Source organism: Mustelus asterias, chromosome 6 (assembly GCF_964213995.1).
Source record: "Mustelus asterias chromosome 6, sMusAst1.hap1.1, whole genome shotgun sequence".
Lineage (NCBI taxonomy): Eukaryota > Metazoa > Chordata > Chondrichthyes > Carcharhiniformes > Triakidae > Mustelus > Mustelus asterias.
The window spans coordinates 32,054,022-32,072,294 of NC_135806.1; the positions used below are offsets into that span (position 1 = coordinate 32,054,022).

General features: G+C 40.8%; 1 protein-coding gene across 3 annotated transcripts in view; it reads right to left on the reverse strand.

Moving 5' to 3' along the window:
- Window positions 1-306: 306 nt before the first annotated feature.
- Window positions 307-18,273, reverse strand: part of LOC144494796 (adhesion G protein-coupled receptor L3-like) — a 978,643-nt gene continuing 960,676 nt past the window's right edge. For all 3 annotated transcript variants that reach the window (XM_078214147.1, XM_078214145.1, XM_078214146.1), the window contains one exon: window positions 307-2,515. In XM_078214147.1, the coding sequence (XP_078070273.1) occupies window positions 1,713-2,515 (803 nt within the window). In that variant the 3' untranslated portion in view covers window positions 307-1,712. The remainder of the gene's footprint in view (window positions 2,516-18,273) is intronic.

The following is an 18,273-nucleotide window of genomic DNA, read 5'->3' on the forward strand; positions in this document are numbered from 1 at the left end:
ACTTCAACTAAAGATAGCAACAGACACGCCCACAGATAAACTTATGGTTTAATATGGGTAGTGAACTGGAAAGCAGAAAGTGAGACCATTTCCACCAACTATGTCAATTAGTCTGCAAAACTGGATAAATCTGTAAAGTTGCTTCCTTCCCTTTCACAAGTGCAAATGGTGGATCTGAACAATTCATAGTAGCTTCTTAATTGCTCACCATGTTTTATTGACAACAGGTTAGTTAAGCAAATGTACGCAAAGCTCATATTGATCATCATGAAGAAACTAAAATCATATTAAGCCAACTAAGATTTTGTAAATCTGTAATCAGTCATTTATTTGTTGGCAAACAAGATTCACTTTTACAACAAATATTAGTAATGAGGTCATTCAACTTGGAAACCATACAAAATGGATCATAAATTAAAAAATGACAATTTGTGCTGCTATGATCGTTACTAAAGGGATGCCTACGTCAACTAATGTCAAATAAATAATTTCCTGTGAGGGAAGGAAAGAAAAAAAGATCGCAAATTCATCTTTTTCACTTCAAAATAACTTTCATTTTAATAAGTCAATATTTTTTACCACCACGGTACAAGTGCCTAGTGCTTTGACTAGATTTAACACAAAAATGTTTCTACGTTTTATTTTTCCACATGCATGAGTTCCACTATTTTCTACCAAGACTCCTTGGTGTCTAGAAGAGTGCCTAGCTCCCTTTGTGGACTTTCATTGCTGCTCACATTTATGAATAACATAGTGCATTGTAAACAAAAAGGTACCTGCTGTAAATCCTAATTCTTAATTTTTTTTTGCTGGCAAAAAACATGACTTCACTTCAAAATACACAGTGAGAAAAACCTAAAACAGTTTTTTTAAAAACTTCTTTTTTCTTAGTATTTGTGATCACCTCACTATAAAATGAGCTTTATAAACTGTGGTCCTCAGAGGAACTGTCAGGGAAAAAAAGCCCAAACAGAAAGACTTATGGAAAAAACTGGCAAGACAAAACTTGCAAGACCAGCACAACAAAAACTGTCTTGTTCACTACATCAACAGGGACATAAGTTTGAAGGGAAAAAGCATACTACAATATATGTGCAATGCAGAGTGTCTGTACATAGAAACAGTTCAAATTTCTCTTGTCATTAGTTTTATAACCAGAATTATTACAGCAAAACAAAATGTGTGTCTAGCATATAATTTGAATAGTTTCCTTTCTTGGAGATTGGAGGGGGTTTCTTTAGATTGTAGGAATTCTGCAGCTGGATAAACTGCAACTCATCTAAGTTGTGAGAGAGAGCCACGACTGATATACAGTGGTAATAAAAACAAGAAAAAAGAAAGCAATCCATATCCTTGCACCAGTACAGCTGGCACTGGCCTACACCAAGCCTCAGTTAGAAGTCCTCGAGAAAATAGAAACTAGAGAAAAAAGGCTAAAAATTAAGCATTATTGAAGGAAGCAAAACTGAATGTCATTTCAATATACATGTCCAACCCTCTCAATCAGTTCAGTAATATTTTATTTTTTTGCCTTAAAACAGACTATTTCCTTTTCAGCTGCTTCCCACGCAGTGCCTCACTAGGTTGGACTGAATAAAAACTTCTCAAAGTAGTTCAGCAGTTTATCAACAGCATTTAGATTCAAGCATACACACATCTTTTCACTTGCTTCTGGGAAATCAGAACAAGCTATCCAAAGTTAGTCTTTGCCCCTATAGACTAGTGACCAAGTGTGATGGTCCTTTTGAATTCCCGTCAGGTGAGGAGCCTTCTTTATTGGGAGGAACTATAAATCCATCACTGCTTCCACGGCCTAACTGGTAGTAAGTGTGAAGTTGCTGTTCATGGTTCCTGGAGCCCAGATTCGGCATACTTTTATAATACACATCATCACTATCATTACTTTTAGTTGGTGGAGGAACGCTTTGGGTCTCAGGAGCACTACCATCTGTCACAGGCACACCTGCCAAAGCAGGCATGCTAGTATACAGTGAATCCCTGTTGGGTGACTGCAGTTCTTCTGTGTGCTCATTGGTTAGCAAAGGAAAAAAGCTCTCACTTTGATCTTGAGGGATCCGTCTTCTGCTGGGATACTGATGGGCCTGATGGTTCTCTACTGAATGCGCCCTTTGTGGCAACAAGGGGGCATCCGATTCTTCTCTAATGAGTTCCAGTCCTAGGCTTTCTTCATGGTTAAATGAAGTAACATCATCAAGAACAATTGCATCGTCCTCACTGCTGTTTCCAATGTTGTTCACTAGTTTGTTCATGAGGTTCCTGTTCTGTTCATTCGAGTGCTCGTGGTTATTCAGGTAGGAAGGGATGTAGTTGGAAGTGAGTTCTTTCAGGATCTTTTTCTCTAAAGCTGTTTCATTGTGGTTGTACCCACGGTCAATAATTTGCACACAATCACTCAGGTATTCTCCACTGGCAATACTGTAGCTGTTGCCATGGTTACCATTCAGTGGTAGAGTATCCATGACACTTGTATCCCTGGCATTGTTCAGCAACACCTCTGAAAGATAAGACAAAGAATCTCATTAATCATGACTATAACTATTGGCTTTTCTGTGGTTGAAAGGGAGATCACAGCATCTCAGGTAACAGACTAGGTATGCTAAAACCTCCATATTAATAGTGCAACAATCATTTGAAATGCTTCCGGAATCAATATAATCTTTAATAAATTCATTAAATATATCACAAGGCCACAAAGTGTACTGTTAAAACAATATACCATCTCCACAGCATCATTTATGATGCTCAGGAAAGAAAAACTCTATGCCATGGCCAGAGAGTATGAGGATATGTTGGAAGAATAGATTATATGCAAAGAAAGTGGTTCCTCTGGGTGAATCATGAAAAGGGGCATAATCATCAAATCTCAGCTAAATCAGGAAACATTTTTTATCATAGAGGTCATAGAGTCATAGAAGTCAGAGGTTTACAGCATGGAAACAGGCCCTTGGGGCCTGTTCATGCAAAGCATGGCAGAAAGTTTGAATTCTTTCTCTATAAAGTAGTGGGTACCGAGTTAATTGGAGCTTCCATCCTCTACAAACTTGAGGTCATCCAAACCTCTGCTACCCATGTCCTAATTTGCCAAATCCCCATTATTCATCACCCCTGCACTTGCTGATACTGGCTATGCAACACCTTGATTTTAAAGTTCTTATCCTTACTTTTAAACCTCTCCATAACCTTACCCATCCTTATTACTGGAATGCCCTCCAGTCCCATTACTCTCCCAATATATCTGTGCGCCCCTAATTCTGGCCTCTTGGATATCCAAAATCTTAATTGGTACACCATTGGCCAAGGCCATAAATTCCAAATTTCCCCCCTAAACTTCGCATAGAGTAACAATAAAAGAATCATAGATGTCTACAGCACAGAAAAAGGCCCTTTGGCCCATCACGTTTGCACTGGTCAAAGAAAAACTACCCAACTATTTTAATCCCATTTTCCAGCAATAGAGATCTCATGATCGTGCTTTCCTCCTTTAAGATACTCATTTTAACCTAAATTTCCTCACATTATTGGTTGTCAACATTTGTTTATAACACTCCAGTGCTTTGGGATTCTTTATTATGTGAAAAAGATTATATAAATACATGTTGTTCAAAACTGAGATTAATGGAATTTTATTGGATTAGGGTAAATGGAGGATATGAAGCTAAAATGGGTAAAATGGGGTTTAGGTACAGATCAGCCATCATCAAATTGAATGGCAGAAAATGCTCAAAGAACTCTTATTCCCATTGTAATCAACAAGGGGCAATCCTTTTCACTGAATCCAGCAAACACATTTAGTGATTAAAGTATTTAAAGAGTGGTGTGGGAAAGAGGGGTTCTTTTTCATGGGACACTGGCATCAGTTTTGGGGCAGGGGGGACCTATACCGTTGGGATGGTCTCCACCTGGACCGAGCTGGGATCAGTGTTCTGGCGAAGAGAGTAAATAGGGTGGTCAATAGGACTTTAAACTAGAGATTGGGGGGGAAGGGAAAGTCAGGGAACCAAGAGGTGAAGGAATCAGTGGGAAGCGTAGCTGCTTAGGATTACAAAAAATCACGAAAAGACAGCGCTCAGGAGAGGTTACGATAGTCCCCATCTCACAAAATATGACACAGTGTCTGGAAAGGCTCAGTAAACCAAGGTCCACCACACTACGAAAACAAAAAGGGACGGTCAATAGGGAATTAAAGGTGCTATATTTAAATGCCCGCAGTGTCCGGAACAAGGTAGATGAGCTTGTGGCCCAGATTGTGACTGGTAGGTATGATGTGGTAGGCATCACAGAGACGTGGTTGCAGGGGGTTCAGGACTGGCAGTTAAACATCCAGGGATTCACAACCTATCGAAAAGACAGAGAGGTGGGTAGAGGGGGCGGGGTTGCCTTGTTAATTAGAAATGAAATTAAATCAATAGCACTAAACGACATAGGGTCAGATGATGTGGAGTCTGTGTGGGTAGAGTTGAGGAACCACAAAGGCAAAAAAACCATAATGGGAGTTATGTACAGGCCTCCTGACAGTGGTCAGGACCAGGGGCACAAAATGCACCACGAAATAGAAAGGGCATGTCAGAAAGGCAAGGTCACAGTGATCATGGGGGATTTCAATATGCAGGTGGACTGGGTAAATAATGTTGCCAGTGGACCCAAAGAAAGGGAATTCATTGAATGTTTACAGGATGGCTTTTTGGAACAGCTTGTGATGGAGCCCACGAGGGAACAGGCTATTCTGGACTTAGTGTTATGTAATGAGCCAGACGTGATAAAAGATCTTAAAGTAAGGGAACACTTAGGAAGCAGTGATCATAATATGGTAGAATTCAATCTGCAATTTGAAAGAAGGAAGGCAGAATCAGATGTGAAGGTTCTACAGTTAAATAAAGGTAATTACAGGCGCATGAGGGAGGAACTGACAAAAATCGACTGGAAGCAGAGCCTAGTGGGAAAGACAGTAGAACAGCAATGGCAGGAGTTTCTGGGAGTAATTGAGGACACAGTGCAGAGGTTCATCCCAAACAAAAGAAAGGTTATCAGAGGGGGGATTAGGCAGCCATGGCTGACAAAGGAAGTCAGGGAATGCATCAAGGCAAAAGAGAGAGCCTATAATGTGGCAAAGAGTAGTGGGAAGTCAGAAGATTGGGAAGGCTATAAAAACAAACAGAGGATAACAAAGAGAGAAATAAGGAAGGAGAGGATCAAATATGAAGGTAGGCTAGCCAGTAACATTAGGAATGATAGTAAAAGTTTCTTTAAATACATTAAAAATAAACGGGAGGCAAAAGTAGACATTGGGCCGCTCCAAAATGACCCTGGTAATCTAGTGATGGGAGACAAGGAAATAGCTGAGGAACTTAATAAGTACTTTGCGTCAGTCTTCACAGTAGAAGACATGAGTAATATCCCAACAATTCAGGAAAGTCAGGGGGCAGAGTTGAATATGGTTGCCATCACAAAGGAGAAAGTGCTAGAGAAACTAAAAGGTCTGAAAATTGATAAATCTCCGGGCCCAGATGGGCTACATCCTAGAGTTCTAAAGGAGATAGCTGAAGAAATAGTGGAGGCGTTAGTTATGATCTTTCAAAAGTCACTGGAGTCAGGGAAAGTCCCAGAGGATTGGAAAATCGCTGTTGTAACCCCACTGTTCAAGAAGGGAACAAGAAAAAAGATGGAAAATTATAGGCCAATTAGCCTAACCTCAGTTGTTGGCAAAATTCTAGAATCCATCGTTAAGGATGAGATTTCTAAATTCTTGGAAGTGCAGGGTCGGATTAGGACAAGTCAGCATGGATTTAGTAAGGGGAGGTCGTGCCTGACAAACCTGTTAGAGTTCTTTGAAGAGATAACAAATATGTTAGACCAAGGAGTGCCAATGGATGTTATCATCTTGACTTCCAAAAGGCCTTTGACAAGGTGCCTCACGGGAGACTGCTGAGTAAAATAAGGGCCCATGGTATTCGAGGCAAGGTACTAACATGGATTGACGATTGGCTGTCAGACAGAAGGCAGAGAGTTGGGATAAAAGGTTCTTTCTCAGAATGGCAACCGGTGACAAATGGTGTCCCGCAGGGTTCAGTGTTGGGGCCACAGCTGTTCTCTTTATATATTAACGATCTAGATGACGGGACTGGGGGCATTCTGGCCAAGTTTGCCGATGATACAAAGATAGGTGGAGGGGCAGGTAGTATTGAGGAGGTGGGGAGGCTGCAGAAAGATTTAGACAGTTTAGGAGAGTGGTCCAAGAAGTGGCTGATGAAATTCAACGTGGGCAAGTGCGAGGTCTTGCACTTTGGAAAATAGAATAGAGGCATGGACTATTTTCTAAACGGTGACAAAATTCATAATGCTAAAGTGCAAAGGGACTTGGGAGTCCTAGTCCAGGATTCTCTAAAGGTAAACTTGCAGGTTGAGTCCGTAATTAAGAAAGCAAATGTAATGTTGTCATTTATCTCAAGAGGCTTGGAATACAAAAGCAGGGATGTACTTCTGAGGCTTTATAAAGCACTGGTTAGGCCCCATTTGGAGTACTGTGAGCAATTTTGGGCCCCACACCTCAGGAAGGACATACTCAGGAAGGCACTGGAGCGGGTCCAGCGGAGATTCACACGGATGATCCCAGGAATGGTAGGCCTGACATACGATGAACGTCTGAGGATCGTGGGATTATATTCATTGGAGTTTAGGAGGTTGAGGGGAGATCTAATAGAAACTTACAAGATAATGAACGGCTTAGATAGGATGGACGTAGGGAAGTTGTTTCCATTAGCAGGGGAGACTAGGGGGCACAGCCTTAGAATAAAAGGGAGTCACTTTAGAACAGAGATGAGGAGAAATTTCTTCAGCCAGAGAGTGGTACGTCTGTGGAATTCATTGCCACAGAGGGCTGTGGAGGCCGAGACGTTGAGCGTCTTCAAGACAGAAATTGATAAATTCTTGATTTCTCGAGGAATTAAGGGCTATGGGGAGAGAGCGGGTAAATGGAGTTGAAATCAACCATGATTGAATGGTGGAGTGGACTCGATGGGCCGAATGGCCTTACTTCCGCTCCTATGTCTTATGGTCTTATATGTATTTGCCACTGCACTAAGGTACTGAAGTATCAAAGTCCCATTATTAACCAGGGTCTTTGAGATAAGCCTTGCTAATTATCAATTTAAATATCAATGCATTATGTATATTGATTCAACAATCTTCTACCTTCCATAGACAGCACTTTCCAAACCCATGACTTCTACCAGCTAGAAGCAGAAAAATGTACCAGATGCATGGGAACATCACCACCTGCAAATTCCCTACCAAGTCTCACATCATCTTCACTTTAAACAATATCCTGGTTCCTGGGTCACTGAGTCAAAATCCTGGAACTTCCTCCCTAACAGTACTGTGGGTGTACCCACACCACATGGACTACAGTAGTTCAAGAAAGTGGCTCACTACCACCTTCTCAAGGGCAATTAGTTATGGACAATAAAGACTGGCCTAGCAGCGACACCCACATGCTGTTAAAGAAAAAAAGCCTTTCTGTAGTGGACTGCAGTATTCATCACTGAAATCAGACGTTACATAATTAAGTGATGGCTTATAAAGGGATCAAACTGAAAAGTGAGATACACAGCTTTTGCATAAATAGGAAATTCTGAGTTGACATGACTCTTTCAAAACATATCAAAAGGTTGAATTGATTGAAACTAATGATAAACTGAAAACCTCTTTCACGACAGTACCAAGTTTACAGATAATAATGGAGAGCAAAAGGACAAAAAATGCAGCATGGACATTCTATTGAATGATGTATTTCTAGAGAGGTTCAAAGTCATAGTTGCTATACACTTCATTTTAGAAATTTAGTGATTAGAAATGGTAACCTGCAAAGGATGCATAATGTGTGACTTTTGCAAAATAAAGCAGCTTTTTTTTAATGCCAAAACTTGGAAGTCAGTAATTACTTTTAATTTAATTGGCTATATTGATTACCTAGATTTCAAAAAATTGTTGCACATCTAATTCAACACATAAGCCACAGACAAACTAAAAAGCACAATGGTGCATGTATATTAACAGACAGAGCTGAGTGACAAAGATGAAATCCTCAATCAACAGCAAGACCCTACACTTGAAAGTAATATTGTACACATAATGGTTCCAGTTAGTGCAATTGGAGGAAAAATACTTTAAAATTCAAATGAAAAGAAACAAAATTGTTTATCAATAAAAGCAGTTTCTGCTCAAGGTTGCTGCCGTCATTAGACTGGACAAAGTTTGCAGGGGGACTCCTTCAAAATGTATTTCACACCCTTGATCAATGTGATAAAGAGTTAACCAATCTAGATAAATATGATCTGGTTAATTTCCGAGATGAAAACATTTATCTATCCAATATACAGGTACTTTCACACAATTTGAATGGCCAAATTTTTCCTGGCTCCCCCAAGACACAGATGTATTTTTGAAGGCTTAACCAACCACCTCAATGGACCACCCAAATTCATTTGCACCAAGCACAGAACTCAATGTGATGAATTAAAATTCAATAAATACCATGTGCACCAGGGCACTCCAACAAATACTCACATTATGGATAGATGGGCAATTTCTCACTACGATAATACTCAATTTCAACTTGGGTTCACAAAGTCTGAAGTATGTGTGTGCATTTTTCAGGAAAGAAATGTTGAGTGGGATCTTTGAATATCCAAAGTAGGTGCACTGTAATTCTGGACATTATGGTGTTTTCCATTTGTGTGTCAAATCTTAACTTTAAATAAGGAAGTTCCTGGGCACACAGTGTACATTTCTTTAATAGATTTCCACTCGGTATGAATGGTCAAGCCAAGAAAACTTGTAGGCAACGTAATTCAAATTGCTTTTCATTCACCAAGTCATTTGAAATCTCAGGTAGCACGACCACTCTGTATGTCTCCTTTGCAGAAAGTATCTTTTCTGGTCATGAAACAATCCATTAAGAAAGGAAGTCGGACTGCTTGGAACCAATCAGTAACAAACAGATATTTGGGGGTAAAAAGGGGTGAGGAAAAATACTTTGAATAGAGTATCCCGCTGCTGAAGTTTCCTAATTAGATTTATTCAAACTTACTGGAATTCAACCAAATAAGTTTGGATACAAAGCATAAGGGGAATGCCAACTAAAATATATCTATAAACATGTCTTCAGTTTAAAAAGTATCTCCTTGATCAACTCGTGTTATACCACAGTTATCGCCTAGGTTTGGCTGGAAAAGAATGGTAACTAAAAAAAATTACATTTGATATGCAATGTTTAGTTTTACTCCCATACTTGTCTCTCTGTAGGGCTCTAAAGGACAGCATGAAGAAAAGGAAAGAAAAAAGACAAGTAAGCATACAGCGACAGTAGAAGAAACATGAATAAAAGCAAATAGATTGATGGTATGCTGAAAATATCTAACAAATCCCATCTTCACTGCACATAATAAATGATTAATTTAAACACTTTTAAGCTGGAAACAATCAGACAATTTAAATGACAACAGTGTGTTTGTACTACTCATTTCAGAACCACCTATGTATATTTCAAATAACTGTTTCAAAAAGACAGCAACCCTTTCACCAGTTCACTGTAATCAAGTCAGCTATCAAATGACACAGCTTTTGTTTGTATTTAGTTATGTTGATACTTGTATAGAATCCTGCAATATATCGGAAAGGCAGATCAAAACCGATGTTTAATTTGATACCTAGCTGTGCTGGTGAAAGGGTTGTAAAATACAAGACCCCTTTGATTGGCCTATAGAGGCTGTACTGAATAACTATTTAAATTAGTAGCTATCTAAAGTCTAATACTTTAGTCCCATCACACCAATGTTACCATGCATATTGTTAGACATTTTGTTAGTAGTTTTCAGGACCTCTCCTCCGTGTATATTATAGCCCAGTGGTTCCCAAAGGGTGCGGCGCGCCACACTGGTGCGGCGAGAGAGGATGGCAAGTGTGGCGGGAAGATTCAAGGACAATCAAAGAAACAGAATCACAGAAACCCTACAGTGCAGGAAGAGGCCATTCGGCCCATCGAATCTGCACCGACCACAATTCCACCCAGGCCCTACCCCTACATATTTTTACCCGCTAATCCCTCTAACCGACACATCTCAGGACACTAAGGGGCAATTTTAGCATGGCCAATCAACCTAACCCGCACATCTTTGGACTGTGGGAGGAAACCGGAGCACCCGGAGGAAACCCACACAGACACACGAGGAGAATGTGCAAACTCCACACAGACAGTGATCCGATCCGGGAATCGAACCCAGGTCGCTGGAGCTGTGAAGCAGCAGTGCTAACCACTGTGCTACCGTGCCACTCACAAAACATTTAAACATGGTTTAAACAAGCATTGTTTTATACTTTCTGGATGTCCCATGATCATATTATAAAGTAGTTGTGTTCTATTTTATGAATCAAGCACTGCTAGGAGTTGTTTTTTTTAAAATGTATTTCCTATCAATAAAAAATTCGATGTGGCGCGAGCAAATTTTTATTCCGAAAGTGCGGCCCAGTGAAAAAAGTTTGGGAACCACTGTTCTAGCCAAATGATCAGAATGGTAGCTATTTTACAAAAAGAGCACATTTTCCACTGGCTTCCTCTGCTTACATCCAAAACTAATTTGGAAAGAAGTTCAAAAGGCACTTGCAGAAAGAAAATGTTAAATGTGTAACAATATATGCAGTCAACCTCTTTATCACAACTGGTAAAGCGTCCTAAAAGCTCTAGTTAATCAGTGCTATGCACAGCTTCAATCAAAAGATGGCAAGATGTGTTAGAAAATTGTAAATTTAAGGCAATTGTGTCCTAAAATGAGGTTTGACTGTATATTGGTAAACTGGTGAGAGACAGCTTTTAAAATCTCAAAGCAAGAAGCAAATTAATTTTCCACCCAAAACAGACGGATCAAAAATGGTGAAAAATTAATAGTTCCAGCAACCGAAGATCATTGGCCACTGCGAAATAGAGGGATTAAACTGAAATTTGCAAATATTTTGTTGTGATTCATTTTACATCAAACTCATTTTTTGGAATACAGCCTCCACAGACCAGAGATGGGGTATTGCCATTATAGCTTTGCGAAACATTCAGAGTAGCACACCTTGTGTGTTGTACATGCTGACTGAGGGGTTGTTATAGACTGCAGATTCCCCAAGCAATGTGTTATAGGGATTGTTAGTGCCATGAGGACGAAGAAGAGCATTGGTTATTAGATGGTTAGCCATAGCCCCTGGAGCAGCCAGACGGAGAAAGACAAACAAAGAAAAAGATCAATCAGGCAAATGCAGAAAAATAAAATATTCTTAATGGTAAAACTTGGAAGTCACATTTTTAAATAACAAGCTGAATACAGTCAGACCTGGAATGTTGAGCTTTACAAAAAAAATGCTTTAGATAATGTAAGTGCATCTGCAAATGGGCTAACATGATAAGTGCTGGTTTCTTTTATAATCTGTTACATAAAACAAAGATATTCAACCAGAGTTATTACTTGATTTCTTAAATTTACCCACAGGCAAATTGTAATATCACGTCCCTCATAAAAAAAACTTGCAATTGAATTGATTTTTTTTCTTGGTGACTTTAATCATTTCCGTTCCAATTGCAGCAACAGCTTAAAGGATTTCGTAGTTTATTACTTCAATTTTCCCAAGACCAAAGCACAGCTGAGAACTATAGCAGTGACATTACTGAAGAAATATGGAGCCACAGATAATAAAACAGAAGACAAGGGAAGCAGTACAGGATACGTACGCCACAAAACTTAAAAGCATGAATCAACCTCATCTGTAAGTAAGCATCACAGCCAAAGAATGCACTTTTTCAGATAGTACTTCGTATGTGTCACGTTCAGGTGAAGGAGATAAGTGCTGCGATCAGATTGAGGCAGAGTTTCAGAATATGGGATTTGTGCATTTCCATAGGATTCTCTCACAAAACAGGATTCTCTCACAAAACTGTAGCTGAAAACCAATTTCCGTGATGACTGATAATTTGGGTTCAGCCTGAAGATTTGATAGGAGCTGAATTCAGAGCACATCTAAAATTTAATAAATATAACATGTTCTCTGTAGTACAGGATTGGCTGTAAATTCAAATATTGATAGGTCCTGGTTTAACTCAATAAAAATTTGATGAATCAAGCCCAGACAAGGTTAGGTGCCCTACAATGCATATTCACTTATGTCATTAATATGTGCAGAGTTGTGTACCAACAGCCATGTACTCAACCACAAATTAAATTATTTGTTATTTATAGGTCACCAAATGGTGAACAGACTTTAGACAAACTATTTTGCTCCTTTTAAAACTACTTTAAGTGGTGTTGAAAACCTATACATTTACCCCTTTAAACTTATCTAATTGAGTTCAAATTGCTTTCTCGTGCCAAAACTATCATCCATCTTGTTTTATTAAAAATGTTACTCACACACAAAAATGCAGAAGTACAAATACCTTACATCACTAGTAAAGTGAATGGATGGTTGCATCACAGTTTGGCAGCATGGATTTTGTGCCAACTAGCCATATTTAATCGAAAATTCACACCCAATAAAAGAACACTTTCATTCATTTTCACATTTTTTGACAGGTTTGTTGCAGTTGAGTTCTCTTTTATGGAGTGTGCAAGAATTAGGTATATAAACTCAATAAAATTTGAAACCTACTTGAGTTTGATGTATATGGCAGTATATAGATAGCAACTCAGTAATGGATTTGGAAAGGAGAAAATATCATAACAGTCTTCTAACACATCACAACACTTGTGCTATCACTCATCACAGTAAACATATGTGGGAACAAAGGTGAGCCATTACTTCTAAAAACTTTTGTCAAAAACAAAGCTCGTAATATATACCTATCAACAAACAAGAGTAGACCTATTCTATTTCATTGAGGTTCTTGGAGGTCTCTGAATATCTATTTTGTTTGCAGGGACACTTTAAAGGATGGCATTTCATCCATGTTCTCCATGACTGAGAGTTGAATGATTTAACAGGTTGTAATGGAAGTCATAGAGATTTACAGCATGGAAACAGGCCCTTCGGCCCAACTTGTCCATGCCGCCCTTGTTTTTAAACCATTAAGCTAATCTCAATTGCCCGCATTGGTACAGCCTGCCAATTCTCAGAACATCTGCGTGAACATTGAAACTGTTCATTACATGATAAACAGTGGCATTTCCTCGTTTTACCTTGGTGGCAGCTGTCCAAAGTCATGGTGTGTTAAGGATATTGGTAAGGAAGTAACTATAGAAAGAAAGAATTGAAAGCTACAACGTATTCACATTGTAGAATATTGTAAGAATTCATTCATTCTTATTTTTGGTAATGACATTATTATCTCATGAATATACATTTATTTTGGTAAAATATGAAAACAACATACCCAACAGCTCAGGGATAATATACCGCCTCACCATGAAGACCAAGGGCTGGATTTTACATTTCCAAAGCATGCACATTACCACCTCAAACCACTCCTCTCCCCTGGTCTGAGGAAATTTAGCAATCCAATATCATCACTCCAGTCTCTGATAATATGGAAAGCATATGGACACTGAATCGGCTACCTATCTGCCATTTTGAAATCATTATCAAGCTAATAAGCTTGTAACAACACAATTGTCTCCAAATTTTCACTGCTAGCTGCATTTTTCAGGCATCAGATGTAATAAAAGATTTGGGTGTCTTTTACAACAGCTAAAACAAGGTGGCACAAAGGCAGTAGAAAAGACTTGCCACTGCAATCAATATTAAATGAACCGGCATATTCTGCTGGGAAAGAAAATAGTGTATGTGTGATTTTTAGTGACATTTCAAAACATTTTTGTTGCACCTTCAGCGAATAACAAAGACTAATCGTGAAAGCAGGGGCCTGAACAATTCTAGCCATGACTTTGGCATTACTTTCCTTTGCTGCATGATGTTGTGGCGTCCAATGCCAATTCTCAGAAGATCTACATGAACATTTAAACTGTTCATTACATGTCAAACATACACCCTGAGGGGCCTTAGACTGTGGCCTTTCCTCATTATACCTTGGTGGCCGCTGCCCCAAGCTTTATATGTGTGCCTTGTTCTGAATGTTGGACTTGTGGAATATTTGGCTGTGATGGAAGACCAACAGTTTTTGGGGAGACCAAGCTGATGATTCTCCAGGAGCAGTTGGTGTGCATCCCTGGGAACACTCACAGAGCATAGAGTCCTACATCAGAGAGCTGCATGGGATGGACCTCATCAGAAACCATTGCATCTCCTTCCAGACCATATTTTCAAGGCACACTCCAAAAGTTCTCTTCACCAGTGTAGCCACCTTGAGGGCAGCTTGTCGAAGCACAGAGATTTGGTTCATACATGAAGGATCTGATGAAGAGAGCCCTTCTCATCAGCATTTGGGCACTTTTTTGAAAGTTCTGCTGAAGCATTCTGCCAAATTACTTTGCATGCAGAGCTTCGAAGACGTAATGTGGAGACTTGTTGTCTGATGGACTTGTGGTCAAAGGTGTGTTTCTGCACATATCTTCCCACAAGGAAGAGACGATATGCACGATGTTACTGAATGGGCCATTCCACAGTAATGCAGCCAGACGCATCCTTCACAACACTAGGACAGGTAGAACCTCAGCACACAGTGACATTTGATGTTTGTCAACCAAGAGTCTAATGCTCAGCTTTATGCAGCAGCACACACAGATGGCCATCAGGTTGAGCACAATGTTGGGTTTGTCTTTTCTCTCTTTGTCCAGAGACTTACATACCATGACCCTGTTGACAAGATCCATCTTTGATCCCCAGGTGAAGTGGAAGATGGTTCGGGTGACCATTGCAGTGCAGGATTGCACAGACTAGACTGAGGCCATCAAGCACCTGATGACCAGGTTCTTACCCACATGCTCAGCTTCTGCCTCAGCTGAGCAATATGCTGCTCCCAGTTTTGGAACATGCCCCAGCCCCTCAATACATACCCTCAGCGCCTTTAGGCAGTCTGACCTGATAGTGAAGTTGAACCATTTCCCAAGAACCACTGTGTCATCCCTGCCATGATGTACTTTGGCTTCTGAGGCCAGAATTGTTGCAGATGTTCATCAGTCTGTATGCAGACAATGACTTCGAGCAGAAGGCAGTCACGTCATCCAAATACAGGGAAACTACATGCACACCTTTGATGCTGGGATGATCACTCCTCTGATACAAACATCAAAGAACAAAGAACAGTACAGCACATGAAACAGGCCCTTCGGCCCTCCAAGCCTATGCCGCTCCTTGGTCCAACAAGACCAATTGTTTGTATCCCTCCATTCCCAGGCTGCTCATGTGACTATCCAGGTAAGTCTTAAACGATGTCAGCGTGTCTGCCTCCACCACCCTACTTGGCAGCGCATTCCAGGCCCCCACCACCCTCTGTGTAAAAATCATCCCTCTAATATCTGAGTTATACATCGCCCCTCTCACCTTGAGCCCGTGACCCCTCGTGATCGTCACTTCTGATCTGGGAAAAAGTTTCCCACCATTCACCCTATCCATCCCTTTCATAATCTTGTACACCTCTATTAGATCTCCCCTCATTCTCAGTCTTTCCAGGGAGAACAACCCCAGTTTACCCAATCTCCCCTCATAGCTAAGACCCTCCATACCAGGCAACATCCTGGCAAACCTTCTCTGCACTCTAATGCCTCCACGTCCTTCTGGTAGTGCTGCGACCAGAACTGGATGCAGTACTCCAAATGTGGCCTAACCAGCGTTCTATACAGCTGCATCATCAGACTCCAGCTTTTATACTCTATACCCCATCCTATAAAGGCAAGCATACCATATGCCTTCTTCACCACCTTCTCCACCTGTGTTGCCACCTTCAAGGATTTGTGGATTTGCACACTTAGGTCCCTCTGTGGGACTCTTGATGGCTCTGCCATTTATTGTATAACTCCTCCCTACATTATTTCTTCCAAAATGCATCACTTTGCATTTATCTGGATTAAATTCCATCTGCCACCTCTCCGCCCAATTTTCCAGCCTATCTATATCCTGCTGTATTGCTCGACAATGCTCATCGCTTTCCGCAAGTCCAGCCATCTTCGTGTCATCCGCAAACTTGCTGATAACACCAGTTACACCTTCTTCCAAATCATTTATATATATCACAAATAGCAGAGGTCCCAGTACAGAGCCCTGCGGAACACCACTGGTCACAGACCTCCAGCCGGAAAAAGACCCTTCGACTTCTACCCTCTGTCTCCTATGGCCAAGCCAGTTCTCCACCCATCTAGCCACTCCTCCTTGTATCCCATGAGCCTTAACCTTCTTAACCAACCTGCCAAGTGGGACTTTGTCAAATTCCTTACTGAAATCCATATAGACGACATCCACGGCCCTTCCTTTGTCAACCGTTTTTGTCACTTCCTCAAAAAACTCCACCAAATTTGTAAGGCACGACCTCCCTCTTACAAAAACCATGCTGTCTGTCACTACTAAATGCACATACATCCTGTCTCTAAGAATCCTCTCCAACAACTTCCCTACCACGGACGTCAAGCTCACCGGCCTATAATTTCCCGGGTTATCCCTGCTACCCTTCTTAAACAACGGGACCACATTCGCTATCCTCCAATCCTCAGGGACCTCACCTGTGTCCAAAGAAGCGACAAAGATTTCCGTCAGAGGCCCAGCAATTTCATCTCTCGTCTCCCTGAGCAGTCTAGGATAGATGCCATCAGGCCCTGGGGCTTTGTCAGTTTTAATGTTCCCTAAAAAACTAACACTTCCTCCCTTGTAATGGAGATTTTCTCTAACGGGTCAACACCTCCCTCTGAGACACTCCCGGTTAACACGTCACTCTCCTTCGTGAATACCGATGCAAAGTATTCATTTAGGATCGCCCTTATTCCCTTGGTTTCTAAGCATAATTCCCCTCCTTTGTCCCTGAGAGGTCCGATTTTCTCCCTGACAACTCTTTTGTTCCTAACGTATGAATAGAATGCCTTAGGATTCTCCTTAATCCTGCCTGCCAAGAACATCTTGTGACCTCTTTTTGCCCTTCTAACTCCCCGTTTGAGTTCTTTCCTACTCTCTCTGTATTCCTCCAGAGCTCCATCTGTTTTCTGTTGCCTGGACTTAACATACGCCTCCCTTTTCATTTTAATCAGATCCTCAATTTTCCTGGTTATCCACGGCTCTCAAATCCTACCTTTCCTATCTTTCCTTTTTACAGGCACATGCCTATCCTGCAGCCTTATCAATTGTTCCTTAAAAGACTTCCACATGCCAGATGCGGATTTACCCTCGAACATCCTCTCCCAATCAACATCCACCAATTCCTGCCTAATCCGGCTATAGTTAGCCTTCCCCCAATTTAGCACCCTGCCCGTAGGACAGCACTCATCCTTCTCCATTACTATCCTAAAGTTAACAGAGTTGTGGTCACTATTTGCCACATGTTCCCCTACCGAAACTTTGACGACCTGACCGGGCTCATTTCCCAGAACTAGGTCCAGTATAGCCCCCTCTCTAGTCGGGCTATCTACATACTGTTCCAAAGAACCTTCCAGTATGCATTTTACAAATTCCTCCCCGTCCGGAACCCCATCTCTAAGCACTTTCCAGTCTATACCAGGGAAATTAAAGTCCCCCACTACAACAACCCTATTTTGCTCATATCCTTACTGATGGACCTGGCAAAGGATTGGATACAACACAACAAACAAGACAGGGGAGAGAGGGCAACCTTGCCTGCTTCCAGATTTAATGGGAAATCTTACCAATTCCAATCCAATGATTGAAACTGTGCTATTTATATTTGTGCAATCAGTTAGATCCAATTGTGGATTCCCTTCCCAAATCCCATTTTGGAGAGGACATCCATCAAGTAAGTGTGCGATATTCTCTCAAAGGTCTTTTCTTGGTTCAGGCTGATCAGTCAAATGTCCATAATTCTGTCTTGCACACAGATGATTATATCCGAGTACTGCTTTAAAGATCAGAGACCTTTTTGCTAGGTGCTGCATGGGTCCGAGAGTGGTTCACCAATTCCAGTGCAGACTTGGCCTGATAGGTCTTGGACAGGATTTTCTAGTCCACATTAGGTAATGAAATGGGCCACCAATGTCTAATTGTCTCCCCTTCCTCTTAAGTTATTAGAAGATAGCACAATATTGCTAACTGGGAATATGAAGACTGTAGTGATATAAGGGGGCAGCCCATCACTTCTTTAACATGGCAGTTAGAGATGGATAATAAATATGG